General features: G+C 40.4%; 1 protein-coding gene across 5 annotated transcripts in view; it reads left to right on the top strand.

The window, feature by feature from the left end:
* The window catches only part of PLCL1 (phospholipase C like 1 (inactive)), a 182858-nt gene that overhangs the window by 125806 nt on the left and 37239 nt on the right, over positions 1-19813 (top strand). For all 5 annotated transcript variants that reach the window (XM_038142580.1, XM_038142581.1, XM_038142583.1 and 2 more), the window contains exon 2: positions 16104-18575. In XM_038142580.1, coding sequence (XP_037998508.1) covers positions 16104-18575 — 2472 coding nt within the window. The remainder of the gene's footprint in view (positions 1-16103; positions 18576-19813) is intronic.

The following is a 19813-nucleotide window of genomic DNA, read 5'->3' as shown; positions in this document are numbered from 1 at the left end:
GTAGGTCCAAAGTGGGCCTTGGGGAGCACACCTGGGAGCTGTTGGTAGGTAAATGCTGGTGTGTCAAACCACTTTAGGTCATTTGAAGCTATTAGCAGTGGAAAGAAGTGAGGTTAGGCTTCTCTAGAGCAGTGGCTCTGGAAAATCAGTATTGCACTGCATGGCTCCCTGTTATCACTTCTCCCCTGGTAGATGTTTTTGGAGAGGTGGAAGGTGGTGTTCAACCACCCAAATATGAGTCCCACCCAAATGCTGGGGGAAGCTGAGGCCGATGAGCACACACTGTGTGTGTTTGTGTGTGTTGCTAGTAGAGTTCAAGGCTTCTGTTTTGCTAAGGAGCCATTTTTGGCTTGGTGAGTGAAAAAGCTGTTTGGAGTTTCCTGAGTCATGTATTATTACTGCTATACTGCATTTAGGAGCTATTTGCTTTTGTTTTCCTGCTATTTGACTAATAGAGTTCAGCTGGGCAGTCCTTAATCCTGCTGGCATGTTACTGGCAGTGAAAGGTGAATTTAGAAAGAAAATAGACCCCTGAAACTTAATTCCGTGGTGCCAGTCCCTGCTGCTGGCTGAGCAGACTATTGCTTCAAACTCTTGCTCTTAGGTGTTTCTTCTTATTTTTTGTTTTATTTGCATTAGGGAGAAGATAAATTGGTTCAGCAGTATCTGTGCATCACCACTGACATTTTAATTTTCAGTTAAAAGATTTTAATTAAAATCCAACATAATTTGGTATGAAAAATGAGATTGAATTGGTATTATACATGCAGACTGAACTAATGTCAATTTATGTATCAGTTTCAGGAACAGCTCTGTCTGATTAATCCAGGCAGTAGCAATGTTTGCTGGAAGGGTGCTCTAGTTGCTCTTTTAGTATAATTCTGCCATTATTCTACCAAGATAATTATACAGCCAGAAGCTTTGTGCTGGTTTTCCCAGTTTCTCTCTGATGGAGTTCTTTTCTTGTTCTGCTTCTTGCTCTCTTTTCTGGATGCTGTGTAACCATTCCTGCAAGATGCTATTGCTCTCTAGATTTCAAGGAGAGATTTATGTGGAGAAAATGTTTGCTCTTGCAATGCCTCAGAATGTACCAAGTGTTTTTTTAGTATTATACAGGTTGCATTTGGAAAGGTGTTGGTGGAATCCCTTCATGGCTCTGTGTGTCAGTGTGTGATGTGTTCTTACACAGCTTGTGTGCCTGTGTGTTCATGCCCATGCATCCTGTCTCAAGCCACAGGACTTAGCACAGCTTTACTCTCGATTCCTTGTGTTAGTCACAAATGGAGTATAAACATGTCCAGGATGTGTATTTAAAATGCATCTATTTGCCAAACATTGTCTCTTTGCAAAGGCTTAAATAGAAAACACAAGATGATTTTCCAGGCCTTAAGTCCCATTTTTCCCAACAGAATAAACACCTGCATCTGATCAACTTAAGAGACATTTTCTGTCTCTGAAAATTCTGATTAACCTATGGGCAGCACGTAATTTTCGTGCTGAGGCTGTGCATATGGACTGCTTTGAAACCTGGTTTTGGGTTTGTGCAGCAGCTCTGCACAAAGTCTGCTGAAACAAACATTTTTTCATATTGTCACTGTAAAAGTCTTTAAAAAGGAAATGGCAGAGGTAGTGCAGCATTTCTGTGTATATTTTCTGGTATTACATGAGTAAGAGCTCTCAAATACAGGAAGGAAAAACAATTACAGTGAAACTTTTAAGAAACCAGTGTATGATACTACCCAAATGGAGCTATTTATTATACCTTAATTATTGGGGAAGTCATGGTGAAAGGGGTATGGTTTAGGTTAAGAGGCTTCAAGTCCATGTCTCCTGCCTGCCTTCAGATTATCTTTATGGTCAGAAATGAAAAGAGTTGTTTTTCAGGTATGTAGTCTGTCTTTTTTCTGGAAGATATTCCAAGCAATCATATTGAAAAAACACTTGGGAATGATGTGTGGTGTCTTTTCTGCAAAGAAACATTTTATTTTACCAAGACAACTGTTTGACTTATTTCTGCTTCATGCTGCTACATTCCTACCATGAAGATATGATTCACAAAACATGTAGGTTTGATACAGAGCTCGAACAGTCTCTGAAAACAGAGGGGTGGTTTTGTGGCTCAGTATTACAACATGTCAGCAGCATTCACAGCATGTCTGCCTTCTGTTTCCTGCGTGATTGTGGATGCCTCAGAGATCAGCAAAGCACTAAAATATCTCTTAAGTTTCACTGAATACAGTAGATCTGTGTTTAAATGCTTCATTGACTCAGCAAGGGCTGGGGATGTATCATCAGATCTGTGCTTCATGCAAAACAAAGTAATGGAACTTGTTATGTGGATATCACTCCGGAGTCAGATCTGTAGCTCCAGTGGTTGTAAGTACCTCTGACTCTGTGTACGATATATGGGACATCTGTACTTGAGTTTTTCAGAAACAGGATGCAAGGAAATCCTGCTTCATATGCAGTCTTGTGTATTTGCCTACTGGATTTCAGAATTCGATTGCAAGCCCTGTATTTACAGGCAGCACAGAAAGAGGAAGCTCCAGGCTTAGCATAAAGGTATCCAGAATGATACCTTTAGTCACCAAAAGTAAACTCTAAACTGTGGGAGGTAACAGCCCAGCTCAGTGAATACTCTGAAAGTGTTCTACCCTTCAGTACTTCACAGGTTTAGTTACATCACTTCTCCCACTTCTGATAACCATGTTGACCCTGAAATCAAAGGATATTTTCAGACCCCTTCAAAGTTTGTCCTTTGTAATTTAGTATTTTGGGTGATTTCTGGATGGTGTAGTTTTCATAGTTTCATACACTTTCCCAGTGAAAGTGTTAATTCTGGGGAATGTTCTTACTGATAGGAGAAAACAGTTCTCTGTGAGAGTTTAGGAAGGAACCACAGATTGAGGTTGGGTTATGCCAACTTTACAACCAAAATCTCTGTCTTGTTGTGGTGGTGCACAGTGAAGTGCTTGTTGAGTTACCACATTTCACTTGGAGCTCTGAAATCAGTGTTTGAGTTTTAAAATACCAGCAAATGGTTGCAGGGTGGAACATTCCTTTTATATGAGAGCAGTAATGCTATTTCAGTTTGCTGAGCTAAAGAGCGTGCTTTGATCAACAGAGTAATTTATCAATTACAGAGTATCTGATGTGCCTCAATTTACCTAGTAGCTGAGCAACTCAATGACAGGTAATGTGTCACTTTTAATTGTCTTTGCAAAATGAGTTAGAAATGTATTATTTCCCAGAGTACATAGTTAAGAAACACGTTTGCCACTTTACTGCTTTACCAAGAGTTGATTATTTTTCTCTTAGATACTAATGATCACAGATGAAAACACCCTGTGGGAAAGAAAATAAATTTATTTGGCTTCTGTATAGGCATAAGGAGGAACGTATTTTTAATAAGCTTCAATATTGATTCAAAGTGAGTAAACAGCAGAGACAAAACCCACTGAAATTAATAAGATATGGAGTTTAGTGTCTATGGTAATTCTAAAAATATTTAAATTTTGTTACTCTGTGTGTAAAATATCTGGTACTGTTACAGTGTTTTTGTACTTTTCTTCTGACTCCAAAGATGCCTTAAAATAATATATCCAGAAAATATGGTACAGTTAAGAATGGGACTTCCACAAATCTCATACATTGCTCCTGTGGGCTAGATTCTGCATTCATTAAATTGAGCTAAAAAAACAACAGTTGCCTTGTGAACTAAGGGAATTCAGTGTGATTCGGAGCAATGTGAGCATTAGGGCATTCATATTTTACTGCAGCCTCTGCTGCTGAACTACAAGACAGAAGCATGTGCATGCCATTTACCATATCCAAGGACATTGTCTAGACTGTTTTCTATCTTTTCTATATTTTTGCTTTAGGAAACATGATGATATTGTTAGAAACTGCACTGCAAACAATGCATGCTGTATGCAGCAAGTCGAGCTGTTCTGCAATTACATAAGGTAGTTCAGATGAAAGAGCCTCTGTGTTCTGTGTCTGAGAGAGGAGACTTAATTAAGACAGACAAATTCTCCTGGGTATAACAAAGCAGTTCTCTGGTTACAACCCTGATTAGACTGTAGTTCTTCTAAATGCATTACCAAAGTCTTCATTATTATAATTAAACAGATATAAAATATGTTGTCCCTTCATTGCATAAAGTTTTGCTTTAGGGTTAAGATGAGAAATTTCACCAAGAGCTTTGAAATGGAAAGCTGACAAGCAAAGCAGGTGATTTCTATATTTTTCTATAATTTTTGTCCTTTTTAGTATTCCATTTCAAGACAGACACAAAAAAAAATCTTAGGCAGTCTATTTACAGTAATACTATTTTCCTGAGGCAACCAGCTAAGAAAAACTAGTGTTATCTGTAAAAATGGAGCTCCGACAGTGGCCTCTCCCACATATGCTGGGTTTGGAGCAGTCCGGCCTGAGAATGGGTGTGCTCCCCTGTGTCCAGGACACTCAGTGCTGCTGGTTTCCTCCAGGGTGCTTTCTTGCTTACCTCTGGCCTCTTCTTTCCAAGAGTTAGCAAGTCCTGCAGCTGAATAGAGATGTTGCTCCAAGGTGAATAAAGGGGAAAAGTTCAGGAGCGTTCATTGCTCATACATCCAACTAAAGGAACTGACGAAAAATAACAAGAAAGATGAAGGGAAGGAGTTGATACTTCAAGAAGAAACTGACTTTTTCTCAACATTTGTCTTTTCACTGTACCTGCTTATATAAAAGACACCATTAAATTTAGAATCTGTTTCTCTGGTGGATTACCTTTAAAAGTCTCGAAAAGCTAGAGCTCTGGGGTTTAAAAAGGACTTGAGGAGCTGTTGGATGAACAAATGCACAGTCACACCTATTTTAATCTAAATACAGTATTAACAAATGAACAGTGTGACCGTGGGGACTAAGTGTGTGTAAGTGTTTGTAAGATTAAAGCTTGAAATGAGCAACAACTGAATCACACAGTTGTTGCAAATCATAATCTATTTTAAAGGGCCCATTGAATGAACTGTGAGTTCTGAACTGATTTTTCTCTATGCAGAAGTGGTTCCCAGTGCTCACTTATGTCACTCTTCTGCTACCACTTGTTCACACTCACAAAACCAACCGTGGCCAGTGTTTAACTGTCCTTGAGTACCCTCTTGAGTTGCTCTGGGCAGAGTGTTGGTGTTAATGACAACTGTGCAGGATAAGGGAAGCTTGTGGTTTAGCAGTGGGGCCTGTGGCTTTCTGTCCTCAAGAAGGCAAATACCAAACTTGGACCTGTTAAAACAGAAAGCTTCCTGAAACCCCAGCTCAACTGCTCCTGCCGTCACTGCTAGATCCCCTTTTTCTGCCATGTGTCCCCCATGAGGGAATGGATGAAGACCCTGGCAGAAGCTGGCTTGTCTCCGAAGGTGCTGAGATTCGTGTGTCAGAAACATTTTTGACTCTTGTGGAAACCATGAGACAAATCCAGAGCAGATAGCGTTTCCTCAGGGTCTTCCTGGGCTTCTGAGCCAAACTAGACGCCAGGAGGTTCCCACTCTTTTGGCTGCAAATCCAACATTTTTCTTCTTGCTCAACATTTTCTAAATGTTGCAAGTGTACAAAACTATTGGAGATTTGAGGTGTTACTTTCTCCACATAAGTACTAAATTATGTTGCAGCTGAAGTGTAGTCATACAGTGGTTAGAGTTCAATTTTTTTCTAAAACCCCTATAACCACTAGTTCATAAAATTAAATATTAGCTGGATGGAGGCAATTGCACCAGGCTGGTGGTATACTTAAACTGTAAAAATTCATGTATAAAACCCAAGGGTTTGTAATACTCAGGCATGCACATGGTTTTATTCTAAGATAAAAGATTTATGATTATTTAGCAAATATAGATATATGACCAGGATAAAACTACATTATAATTGCATTTTTTATTTGTTTAAAAAACAAAACCAAATGAGCAATTGGGTTTTTTTCTCCCTAAGATATGGGCTCTGAGAAATAGGAGAGTTTTGCCCTTGAAGGTGGATAATTTTGAAGCAATGTGATTAAAAATTGTAGCACATCTCCATAGCAAATCAGTTATTCTTTAAATAAATTGGATGTTTATGATGCTGCAGTTTGCAGCTTATCAAGGTGCTTGTAACCTGCCTAATTTACTGTTATTTTGATGAGTAATGAAAACATTCTGTGTCTGCATTGGTAAAAATTTGGAATATGCCTACTTAGGAGAGTATTCAAATAATAAGATTTAATGAGGCTACCACAGCTGTTTCTTGATTCCTTCTTTCCTTTCTATTAATGGAGAAATCTGTGTTTTGCTTGTAAGGGAGATGCCTAATTTGTCATATGGTTGCTAAGTGCACCACTGAAATAATTGTTTCACTTGTACATTGTTTTCAGCCCTGCCAACTCCTTTAGCAGTGTAGGAGCACATTTCACGGCTTGAAACTGCTCTGATACCAGCAGGCATGATTTATGTGTAAACCTTGCTTTTCAGCCCAAGGGTGCTGAAGGGGCATGTCTGCTATGCACCGTGCCCATAGATGCAAAGCTAAAAAGCTGTAGATGGGAGTAAAATAAAAATAAAAGTAAAAAACATTTGAGGAATTTTTGAGTCTGTGGTTAAGTACAGCCACATTTTGGTGCCCATATTATAGAGGAGCAATCAGAAAGCTTTCCCTGATCCTTGCTTTGTGATGGAGCCTGTTGACAAGGTGTCTGCACGAGGGTTAGTAAGTCACAAACGGGACAGTGCCACCTCCATGCACACGGGTGAGCCGCGCAGTGCCGAGGCTGCCGCAGGGACCTGTGCATTATAGGTCAGATAAAACACTGCCCTGTCTTGCCCATATACTTCATATTCACCTTTATGTATTTTATCTCAACCTTTTTAATAATTCACTTACGACTGACAATTGGAATTAAAAAAAAAATCCCATTAAAGCAGTTTCATTACCTAATTTTATTGATTTTTGTAACTTCATTGCTAATTTTAGGTATAGGGGCCGATCTGAATCGGCATAAATGTGATTAATGGAGAAATAATTTAAGTTGATTAAAAAGGGTTTAAAATAATGTGATTAGCCTGTTGAGATTTGTGTGGCTTATTGGATTACACATTTTATTCCTGGAGGACTGCTGTAAGATTCAGAATGAAATTAAATTGGTCACCCTATTTTGGGCCCCCAGTGCTTGGTAATCTCCAGTGCCATGATACCAGACTAGAAGGCACAGTCCCATTCAACCGTTTTCTCTTGGAAAAACATGGGATTTAATTTTTGAATTAATACCTAAATAATCAGGCCAAAAAATAGCATTGAAGTCTGGTCTGCTCTCCATTAAATACAGCTTAAATGAAATCATGTTTGATCTCATGGGAGGTCCTTTTGGAAGGAATCAGGTGCTAATGAAAAAGTATGAAGACTCTCCAGCCATCCTTGGGAGATTGTGACCATTGTCAGTTTTGCTTTTCTTGTTTAGAGTCTTGGCTTGTTTTTGAATGTGTCGTTTTCCAGGATTTAGAAGAATGTATCACTCAATAGTACTGATCTTCACATAATCTTTATATAATCATCTTCATAATCAGTGATCCTTGTGGATCCTTTCCAGCTCAGAATATTCTGTGGTCTAAAATCTGTGATGTTAGTCCACATTTTGAGTTTCTAGGGGATCCATAAGGAAATATAATTTGAAGGACTTCTTAAAGTACATGGATTATGGGTTTAATTAAACTACTCAATTGATAGCATTACATTCTGAATAAAAGTGCCCAGATATCCCTTAATTAGGACACGGGGTGTCAGTTAAGTTTTTTCCTTATATTCATGCACATTTTTATTAATACTAATATAATAATTATCAATACAGACAATATGCGTATTAGACTAAAAGAATCTGTAATCCCTTACTTGAATGTGTTTTCCAAAATCTTCCTAATTCTTGTGGCACTTGTGAACGTCCCAATTTTCAAGGTAGTTTCTAAATTGAGAGTATCACATGATGGAGAAATACAGCACTATTAGAACTTTTCTATCCTGAGTAGATACTATGTTTATACAACCAAGTATACTGTTTTGTGTGTGATCTTTCTGTTATATTCTATGCTGATCATCCATGATGACACTTTTACCCAAAAATTATTCTTCTGTGTCAGAGTCCTGTAAATAAGGACTGGCCCTTGTGTTTTTAGAATTATGACCTTGCATTTTGCTCCTTATTGGAAGATAACTTATTTTTTTATGTATTGCCTGTCAAGCAGTCTTTTGAGTGCTGACTCACATTCTGTTATTCATCACTGTTGAAACTTGGCTTTGTCTCATCTCCAGATTCCGTGTGTATCGATTTTATGCTTTCTTCTAGGTCAGTCTAAAAATGCTAAATAGCACTGGGATAAAGAATGGGTCCCTGCAGGATCCCATTTGAAGCATTTCTTCATGATAAGTGTTTCACGTTTACTGTTGCATTTGAAAGTTATCATTTATCTTGTGTTTGATCAATTTAATGTCTTCTGAGTTTATTTTTATTGCTGTATCTTCTTAACCAGAATGTCATTCACTACCAAGTCGACTACATTGCAGAAACCATGATACATTAGAGTGTATTACAATGACTTCATGTGTATCAACCAAACTTTTAATATCATAAAAGCACAGATATCAGGTTAGTCTGACAAGCTCTGTTTTCCATAATGTTGGAAATAGGTAATGTTAATCATCTTTTTATTCTTAATCAAATCTTTTTGCAGCTTTTCCATTATTTTGACAGTGAAAATTACCCACTCATAGATGCAGTGCCAATCAAGTATTTAGAGGTGTAATGAAGGGGAGTACCACTTGGGCATGTTTTTCCTTAGCCAGGTCTTTCTAAACTTATTTGGCTTTTCCTCCTGAGTTGCTACTAGCATTCTCTTATTCTCTTAATTTTTGTCGCAGATGCCTTTAAAGGAGGTTCTGTTACAGGATGAGGATTTGTACAATGGAGTTCTCCTGGGAATGCTGCAGCTGAAATCCCCTTTTTCCAGACCTTGGTGTTACTACTTCTGCTTGAAGACAGAAAGTGTCTTTCTGTCTTTCTCAGCTTTATATTCCCTGCAGGATGATGAGTCCAATCCATGTCCAAGGTGCACTTTCAGACTAAGAAGGATTAGAGCCTGTGAGCAACCCAAGCACTTGAAAACAGCAGAATATTTGGGAGTAGTAGTGGTTGGAGACATTAAATCCAATGAGCTGCATCAGTCTCTTACAAACTATAAGCCTCCTTCCAACTAGAAGTAGATCTGGCACTTGGGGTGTCCTTAGTGAAGGGGCTTTTTCTTCAGGGAGAGTGGACAGTATCTGTGAAAAGTCTTCATCAGGTGGTGTCTTCTGTAGGCTCATATGGAGACATTGTGTGTAAGTATTGAAGTGCCATACAGGAATCTGTTTCTCTCTGCAGATGTTTCTTAATGCATAAAGGGAGAGCTACTCGCACTGATAGAAACCAGTGGGATGAAACTTCAACAACAATGGCAGAAAGCTCTGTGAACTGGTAGCCCCCTTGTAGACTCTCATGTTCTTTGGTGCTCTTGAAAGTTTTTCAGCCTTGGCTTCATGGCCCTGCTTATAAAAAAGAAGGGAAAAGTAGTAACTTCAGCATGATATCACGCCAGAGAATAAACCCTTCTTGCATTGTGTGCTCTTCATTTCCAAAAAGCATTTCCAGATGGAGTCTTTATGTGCTGCTGGTTTATTATTTTGCTCTAATTTGTCATTTAAACAGCAAAGGTAAATCTACTTCAAGGTAAAATTGAATAAATTTGCTAGTGCTAGTCATTTAAAAAAGAAAAGGAAAAAAGCAAGTACGCAACAAAGCATTTCTTAAACAGCAAATCATTTTGGTTCAGGTGTTTTTTCTGAAGATCTGCTCCAGGCATTATTTGTATCTCCTCCCAGTCTTACACAACAGTACTTGAAAGTGTTTTTTAGTAATGGAGCAAAAGAGGAAATCAGACAAACCATTTATAGTCTTGTCTCCTCTTGATCTTCTCCATGGGGACTATTGTCTTCACTCAGTTTTCCTGCTCTTGCAGTGTACCCATTTTGCAGGGTGACTTCTTTCACGAGAAGCTGACCATAGTTATTATTATAGGTCTTGATGAGAGCCCAGTGCCCATACCCAGTGTCCTGCTAGTCCTGGAGAGCTGAGGAAAGCCTGCTGTAAATACAGATATTACTGACTGTTCCCCAGGATACTTTTCTTTCCTGTGTCTGAGCTCCATTAGGCCTTGCTCTCTATAAATTATGGTAGTGCTGAGGCTTCTGTGTAGAGCTTGTGCTTGAGTTAAGCTGCTGGTTAGTGACAACTCCCTGGCTTTGCAGACATGCCAGTGGGACTGTTTGGGTATTTGGAGAATTGTTGGACACTGTTCTGAAGCTGCATGTGTCCATGTTGTATTTTTGGTCAGCCTTAAGTTTTCTGTTTGTTCCATTACGTGTGTAGCTCAGCTTTTAACAGTGTGTGTGTTGAATTGTGGATCTGGTCTTTGTTCCCCATGTGTACAAATCCCTGAATTAGCAGGTATTTTGCACTGAAGAGGCTACCAAGGTTGATCTCACAGCAGTAACATCTGCTCTTGCCATCTTCTGAGCTCTGTGTGACTGGCATCATTCCCATAGCTGCCCGCACCAGGGATAAGGTGGTTTGGCTGTTCAGTCCCTGTGCAAAGGTAGCTGCCTCGTGACATGAGTTGTCAGCCTGGATGAATTTTGAGTAGGCAACCTTTTCTTTCTTGACATGTGAGTTGTCTCAGTGGGTATCTACCTGATACTTAGATCCTACAGGCCTTTGTCTAGAAAGATTAGAGGGAGTTTAGCCCCTTATTTTGGTGTGCTAGCAGGGGCTGTGAGAAGAGATACTAAAATCTGCAGAACGGCCAGTCCAAGGATACTCTCTGAGGATGGTCAGAACATTGCTAAGATTTACAGAAGAAAGCTTTGTGTGTCAAGGATGAATACTGGCTTCCAGTAACCATTGCTACCTGTTCTAGTCATGTGCTGGTACTGTGGGTTCAAGCATTGATCTTCATCTGATCAAATGGACTGAACCTCACAGGTGTATGAGATCCAGTTGCAGCCCTGGCCCAGGCTTTGACTTTGTGGTTTTTTGGATGGTTTCTATAAATCTTCCCTGCTCTGGCTTACTTTGTTCTAGAAAAATTACTCTGTCATTTGTCAACCTGCTACACAGTGCTTTGAGTGCCGTTAGTGACTCACTGACTTCTTCATTTTCTGTTTAAAGGTACATTTTGCACCACAAGTAAAGCCACAAGTACAGTAAAGCCTTAAGATGTTCAGGGACTGGGATTCTGTCTTTTGTATAACTGAAATATCTAAAAGTATCCCTCCCAAGATTATCCTGTAGTTAGTTTCTCTTAGAAAACAGAAGTAATCAGTTGGCCAGTTAACTGGATCATCTGGAGTTTCCAGAGCAGATAGCTTTTAGGACTGTTTATTGCAGTCTATTTGTGAGGACAGACTAAGCTGTCTATTACTGATTTCTTAGTCCTAGTTTCAGGAGAAACGTCAAAGATTACAATCAAACTGGTGAAAATGTGAATTGTTTTTTGGGGAAGTGGGTCTTAATCGCATTTCAAGAGTTTGTCTCTCAGGATTATTACTGAATTTCACATGCTTTCACAGGAGTCCTGCAGGTCTTTAAGGGTTTTTGCTGTCTTTGGGTAGGTGATGGTTTTTGCCTTTCTTATTCTCTTTAACAGAATCCTGGAAGACTGTCAATGCTTTAGAGAGCCTTCAGATAACTTAATTTCAGACCAATAATAATTGATGAGCTTGACCTTTGTGTGCAGGTTTGCTATCTAGTTCTTATTACTGGCCTGGTTCCTAACTTTAGATGGGCAATTTATGTCCTACAGTTTTGACAAAGAGGATGGGATGAGGTGGAGAGCATGTTTACTCATTTTTTTTTAAAATCCCACTTATTTATTTCTGTTAGCTCTTTGATTTAAACAGCAGAAGTTTGAGCAGTCAGAGGTCAGGGTGAATGGGGTGGAGTTTTCCCACAACTGCTGATGCCTTAGTGATCCTACTGTTTATGTATCCAGTCCCTCTGACGAGGGTGATGTGTTCAACAGGAGAGCTTCTCCTATTTTGGGAGTGTGCTTAGAGTGGTTTCTGAATCCTTCCTTTAGAGACACTGAGAAAATGTTAGGATTCAGTCAGGCGCAGATACATCTTGGTCCTTTAAGATTTCAGAGCAGCGGTGCATACGCTGAAATCTAAGTGCATATTGATGAGGTCTTGTGTTTGAGGTCTTGAGGTATTTTATATAATTGATACGATGCAGGCTTAGGGGCAGAAGTGAGATGGAGTTGTCCTGTTAGATCACCTTATAGGGGATAACCAAAGAACTGAAGGAAACCCTAGTTTTAAATCACTTTGAAAAAAAGTGTCTTGCCTTGGAAACACAAGGTTTCCCATGTAAGTGGGGATTTCCTTTTTGTACTTGCACATTTGCATGCACATTGCATGCAAACTGATTGTATTTGTTTCCTGGAAGAGTGTTCTGTAAAGAGCTTGGTTGTCTTTGGTAGGAAGGATCTTAGAGTGGAAAATCTACGAGTTAGTTCCTCATTTTCACATTGATGTAGATTTATCTTTTTTAGCAAATATCATCCTTTATTTTTCATCTTTCACTGCCACAATAAATTCAGTTCCATCAGTACAAGTGACTGAGGGTAAAGGGCAGTCCCAGGCCAGTTACTGTCCTGTTACCTAGAAAAGATCAGTTTTGATGACCTTAGCATCTTGGAGAAAGATAGAACTTTCCAGCTCCAAGATTCAGGGCTGCATCTAATTGTGCTTTCTGATTGCTTTGGTTAATGAAGAGGAACAAGTCCTCTTGCATGGGTGAACACTGAGGAAAGGTTTTTTGATAACTTGCAGTGGGAATGTTCTTGGCAGGTAACACAAGAGAGCAGGTTTCCTATCTATCCATGTAAGATGTTGGCAGCTTTTAGTTTGCTAGGTGACTGTACTTGTTCCTGTTCTTAGCATCCAGTAAAATGGAGCAGCAGTTTAGCCACTGGAGACACTGCAGCACAGTATTCTTAGCTGGATGTCTTGTTTTAGAAGATCAATCTGTTGAAATTGGATTAAGGTAGAGAAAGCAATAGCTACGCTGAAATTAGAACACAAAGTCTGGAGTCTCAGTTGAACAAGCATAAGAGCAGTGGGAAGGCACAGAGTATAGAAATAGTCCCCTCCAGGCATTGATGTGAGTGGGGCCCAGTGGTGGGAGGACATTCCTGAAGAAAACACTCCTCTGCTCCTTAGGGTGGTCACTGGGGATCTGGAGGTGTGCGACTTGGCTAAACCGTGGTGTCAGGATCCAGAGTGCCTTGTTCAAGCATTAGGAGTGTGGTAGTGCAGAAGTGAGTGCCTGGGCTGTCAGTCTGAGAAAACAGCATTGGAACTTACAGAAACACCTTCCGACTTTTTGCGAGACAGGAATAATTAACTTTGTGATAATTATGAATGAGAACTTTCATGTTATATCTAAAGGAACAGCTCTCACTTTGAAAGACTGAGTCTGCTCCTAGACTGGAGAGACCAAGAAAGGAATAGCTGATGCAGCAGTAAGCTCAACTAGCAATTGCAGTTTTGTGGGGTTTGTGTGTATTATACATTAGGAGGACATTGTTAGTATCAGTTAAAATAATCCCATCACTGTCAATAATAATTAAATCTTGTTAATTGTACGCAAGTAGTCTGTAGATTAGGCTTGAATTCTGTTCCATTGATTGAAAGATGCGGGGAAGTCCTACTCTGATATGAAACGCTGTTGTACAATTCTGATGTTCCTTACATACCACTAAGTACAAAACCAAAAGGATCAGTCAAAAATAAAAGCAGGTAAAGATGACACAGAGGATAATCTAATCCCCACAAAAATCCCTGAGGGGTTAAGACTCAGTGTTAAAAGGAAAGTTTTGTTGTTTGTCCATGAGGTCAATTAGGTGTTTTTTTTTCCCGGCTGAATACCTGAAAAATGGCTGATTAATTCCCTGACTTGCTTTGATCAAAAGACACAGGTATCTTGGACCTAAAAATAAATGTCTTTTATTTTTTGCAGCAAAAAAAGTATTTACGTAACATTTGTGCCTTCCTAGTAAGACAAAATGTCAGACCTGTAGATAAATCAGATTGGCTGTTCTGATGAGATTTCCAGGTCTGGCCCTGAGGAACCTCTGTCAAGGAATGAATCATTGCAGATTCCAAGGCCATTATTACATCTAACTATATGAGGGAAATAATCCTAATTAATCATCAGTCTTAAATCCAAATACTACTCCTGTAAACATAAGGAAATAAAAAAGAAGAGGCTCTTCTAAAACCCATGGAGTAATCTGCTACATTTGTTTGTATTCATTAGCATCTACTGCCTGAAGGTGTTCATAACCAAAATTGTGTATTAAGACACAGTATATTAATGCAGGAACAGAATATTTTAGCATAAAACTGTAATTTAAAAAGTAGCTGACCTGAGGCACTTGCTTCGTTGACTTTCTTCCTGTGTCTTTAAGACTCATTCTCATAATAAGTACTAAATAAAAGGCAAGAGTAATTATTCTTGTCAGTAGAAGTCTCTGTACTAGTTTAATGAGAAATCTTTGTCATAAGAAGTTTAGAGGTCTTAATTTTGTTCCCAGTAGATCCCATGCCTTTAAATTCAGTAATTAGTGGCCTGGGGGTTTGGAAATATTTTTGGATGTTATTGAATGAAGTGAGTGAATGACAACAGCAATTTTGTAGAAACATTCATACCGACTAATTTGCTGAAAGTGTCTATGCAGACATGCAAATGAAGAGTGGAGACATCCTTGGGAGCACCAGGACTGATGCTCTGTGGCTTGGGGAGCTACACAAGGTCCTGCTCAGGTGGTGCAGAGCATCAAAGGACAGAGATGGGTGGATGGAGGGCCCTGCTAGAGCTTATTCTTAGGATTTGCAGAGGGGTGTTGCCTGAGCAGGTTGAATGACACAGCAGATAAACTGCAGCTGAGAGCAGCCAGCTGCTGGGGCAGGGAAGGGAAGTCCAGGCTGCAGAGGGTTTGGGTGTCAGGGGTTTTGGCATCTCAAAGCAGATCCCCAGGGGCTGTTGGGAAGGTGGTGCCTGGTGCACGTCTGGTGTCTGGGCCTGAGGCAGCAGGGTGGAGGGCTGAGTGCTTAGGCCCAGCAACAATATTTCCTTGCCTTGGGGCTCCTTTTCCATTCAAAATTCAGGCAGCTGAGGTCCCTTCAAAAACAGAAGACAGAACTAAGGAAGTATTGCTAGCGGCTAGGGCGGTAGGAGGGAAAGCAATTTTAACAAGTCTTTCACAATTAATTGCAGTCTTAAGTGATGTTTTAAAAATATTTTTGGTAGCTGTTGGATAGTTTACATACTAATGGGGCAGATGGAAATCATGCTGAGAAAAGAATGATTTATACTTCATCATTATTGTGAAATGTTTTGAATTGATAATATGCAGGGAAAGGTTCAAGTTTAGTTGCTGCACTAACATTACAGACAGCTTTGTAGGCAGCTGGGTTTACGAGTAGTTGATACTGAAAAGACAATCACATGCTGAGTATTTTCTCAAGAGGAGTTAGAATATATATCCTAAAGGCAAAGGCTTTGGATTTCTTGTCTGCTGTCCATTTTCCTGCAGTGCTTTGTAGTTGTTGTACACAGAAATGACCAGAATAACTACTTTTCCAAACAAGTGGGGAGACTAGAGAGTGTGATGTATCTGCTTTGAAACTGAACATAACATACACAACTGGATACTGCCTCCTCACAGCTGTAGCAAGTTGCTGAGATCTGGAAGACAGTTTAATGGCTGCAAATGTCACTCATGAAAACTTGCTATCTCTAATGCCACAGTCAATCAAGTCGCTTTATAGCTCAGTATATTTTATAGCTCAGTAGGGAACTGAATCGCGGGAAGGGATAAGATGTTGTGTTTTGAGGTTCAGAAGAACATTAATTATCTTTACATAAATGTACCTTTTCCATTATTTATGTACTTGTGGAATGGCCAAAGAAAATCTGCTAATTTTTTTAAAATGTGATTATTCCACAGGATCCTTCAAACCAAAAATGTGGAAGAAAGAAAACAGTGTCCTTCAGCAGCATGCCATCAGAGAAGAAAATAAGCAGTGCCAGCGACTGTATCAGCTTTATGCAGGCTGGGTGTGAATTGAAGAAAGTTCGTCCAAATTCCCGGATTTATAACCGTTTTTTTACTCTGGATCCTGACCTGCAGGCTCTTCGCTGGGAGCCTTCCAAGAAGGATCTGGACAAAGCCAAGCTTGATATTTCTGCTATAAAAGAAATCAGACTGGGGAAGAACACAGAGACATTCAGGAATAATGGACTTGCAGATCAGATTTCTGAGGACTGTGCACTGTCAGTAATTCACGGTGAGAACTATGAGTCCCTTGACTTGGTTGCCAATTCCGCTGATGTGGCCAATATTTGGGTATCGGGATTAAGGTACTTAGTTTCTCGTAGCAAACAACCCCTGGACTTGATGGAAAACAGCCATAATACCCCACGGTTTGCCTGGTTAAAAGCTGTATTCGAAGCAGCAGATGTTGATGGCAATGGCATAATGTTAGAAGATACAGCTGTGGAGCTAATAAAGAAGCTTAACCCCACCTTAAAGGAATCAAAGATTAGATTAAAATTTAAGGAAATTCAGAAGAGCAAAGAGAAACTGACAACGCGAGTAACAAAAGAAGAGTTTTGTGAAGCATTCAGTGAACTTTGCACAAGACCTGAAGTGTATTTCTTACTTGTGCAGATATCCAAAAACAAAGAGTACCTGGATGCCAATGACCTCATGCTGTTTTTAGAGGCTGAGCAAGGAGTGACCCACATAACAGAAGAAATGTGTCTAGATATTATACGCAGGTATGAGCTTTCTGAAGAAGGACGGTTGAAAGGTTTTCTTGCCATTGATGGATTTACTCAATACCTATTGTCCTCAGAATGTGATATTTTTGACCCAGAGCACAAAAAAATTGTCCAAGACATGACACAGCCTTTGTCACATTACTACATCAATGCATCCCACAATACCTACCTAATAGAAGACCAGCTCAGAGGGCCGGCTGATATCAATGGTTATGTCAGAGCTTTAAAGATGAGCTGCCGCAGTATCGAGCTGGACGTCTGTGACGGCCCAGATAATGAACCCATTATTTGTAACCGCAACAACATGACATCGCCACTCGCCTTTCGAAATGTCATCGAAGTAATAAACAAATTGGCCTTCTTTGCCTCAGAATACCCTCTTATTCTGTGCTTGGGGAACCACTGCTCTGTACAGCAGCAGAAGGTGGTGGTGCAACACATGAAAAGAATCTTTGGAAACAAACTGTACACAGAGGCACCTTTATCCTCAGAAGCCTACCTCCCATCACCTGAGAAACTGAAAATGAAGATCATTGTGAAGGGGAAGAAACTGCCCTGCAACCAGGATGTATTAGAAGGAGAGGTCACAGATGAAGATGAAGAGGCTGAAATATCCCGAAGACTATCAGAGGACTTCTCGAGGGAACCAAAGCTGATCTGGCTCTGCAAGGAGTTGTCTGACTTGGTGTCCCTATGCAAATCTATCCAATACAAAGATTTTGAGACATCCATGAAATCTCAAAATTATTGGGAAATGTGCTCCTTCAGTGAAGCAGAAGCCAGTCGGATTGCAAATGAATACCCTGAAGATTTTGTTAACTACAACAAAAAGTTTCTGTCCAGGGTATACCCGAGTGCTATGAGGATAGACTCCAGTAACTTAAATCCTCAAGATTTTTGGAACTGTGGTTGCCAGATAGTGGCAATGAACTATCAGACCCCAGGGCCCATGATGGACCTACACACTGGTTGGTTTCTACAGAACGGGGGATGCGGGTACGTTCTCAGGCCTTCAGTGATGCGTGACGAAGTGTCTTACTTCAGCGCAAATACCAAGGGTATTGTTCCTGGGGTCTCCCCGCAGGTCCTACATGTCAAAATTATCAGTGGGCAGAATTTTCCAAAGCCCAAGGGTGCGTGTGCAAAAGGGGATGTCATAGACCCCTATGTCTGCATAGAAATACATGGGATTCCTGCAGACTGCACCGAACAAAGAACTAAAACTGTGCAGCAGAACAGTGATAACCCTATTTTTGATGAAAGCTTTGAATTCCAGATCAATCTACCGGAGCTGGCCATGATCCGCTTTGTTGTTTTGGATGATGACTACATTGGGGATGAGTTCATAGGACAGTACACTATCCCACTGGAGTGCTTACAGCCCGGGTACAGGCACATCCCACTGCGCTCTTTTGTTGGTGATATCATGGAGCACGTTACCCTGTTTGTTCACATTGCAATAACCAACCGAAGTGGAGGTGGGAAGGCACAGAAGCGTAGCCTCTCGGTGAGGATAGGGAAGAAGGCAAGGGAGTACACCATGCTGAGGAACACTGGTCTCAAGATTATTGATGACATCTTTAAGCTGGCAGTGCACCCATTGCGAGAGGCTACTGACATGAGAGAAAATATGCAGGTATGTTGGTGTGTCCTGAATGTGGAAGTGAAATTCCTGGTGTGAGCTGCTGCTAGGGCAGGCTCACTGATGCTGGTGGAAGCTGGTGAAACTTCAGACCCACAGCTCTTGTCAACCTTTAAATGGACGTTGGCAGGCTGATAGTTACAGGTGCTAACTAACAAGCAACATAGGATTAGGCATAAATGTTTTAAAAATCGGTATGCCCTCTCCAAACATGTTTTAGTGGTTGTTTTTTTTTTCCTGAGAAAGCAGAATTCAGGGTACATTTGTGTCCCCTGCCTCTGGTCCCAAATACTGTGTTTCCTCGTTGGTTCTAAAAAACATCAACAAGCTTTTGTTTTGCTAATTGAGTGAGAGTTATGCTCTTAATTTTCTTTGATGAAATATAAGAAGCAGTCAGTGAATGTGTCATTAAGGTCTTGTGTACACCAAAGAAACCCACTGTGCAAAGAGCAGCATGTTTTCCTGAGTGTGTGTTGCCACTGTTTGCCCCAGGGCTGCAGATGTTCAACATAGGCAGTGAATGCCACTTGGATTGCAGTTTCCTCCCTGCTGAATAGCTGTTTTGTCTCCGCTGGTTGAGGGCTGGCACAGACACCAGCGCCGTGTCTTGGCTCAGAAGGTCCCCTGGCAGGCACTCTGTCCCTGCGCCCGTGCTGCTGCACGCAGCACAGCCTGCTGTGGCCAGCAGCGTCAGGGCCCAGGTGCACAGCACTGTCACAAGTGCTTGGGCTGGACCTTGGTGGCTGGCAGGATGTGAAGTGGCAGCAAAGCCAAACAAGAACATCCCCAGTGCTCTCTTCTGTGGTGGGAGCGACTGGGGGTTGATTGAAGGACAGCTCAATTCTGAGCTTCAGGCACTGCCTAGAAACAAAACTGAGTTGCATTAAGCAATGAGTTTTCCATAATAAATAGCTGGAATCAGCTGTAGCTATCTCCTTGGTAAAGATACAGAAACAGTTCATTTTTCTTCTCTTGAAAACAGGAGAAAAACATGTAGCATTTCCTTGACCCCATTCTTCTGGATGGAGTCTAAAGCAAATGAAATGTTGACAGCTGGAAAAATTTACAAAATGACATAAGCTTTAAATCACTCTCAAAGGAATTGTCTCAGCATATTTTTAAGAATGGGAAACTCTTCCCAGCCTTTTCTTTCCTTCAGGCCTTGAAAGTAACTACTTTGAATTGCTGACTCCACCTTCTGTCTAGGTCAGGCACTATATATGAACTATATA

This window comes from Motacilla alba, chromosome 7 (genome assembly GCF_015832195.1).
Source record: "Motacilla alba alba isolate MOTALB_02 chromosome 7, Motacilla_alba_V1.0_pri, whole genome shotgun sequence".
NCBI lineage: Eukaryota > Metazoa > Chordata > Aves > Passeriformes > Motacillidae > Motacilla > Motacilla alba.
Note: the sequence above shows the minus strand (reverse complement) of the source record. Positions and strands in the feature narration are given on the sequence as shown.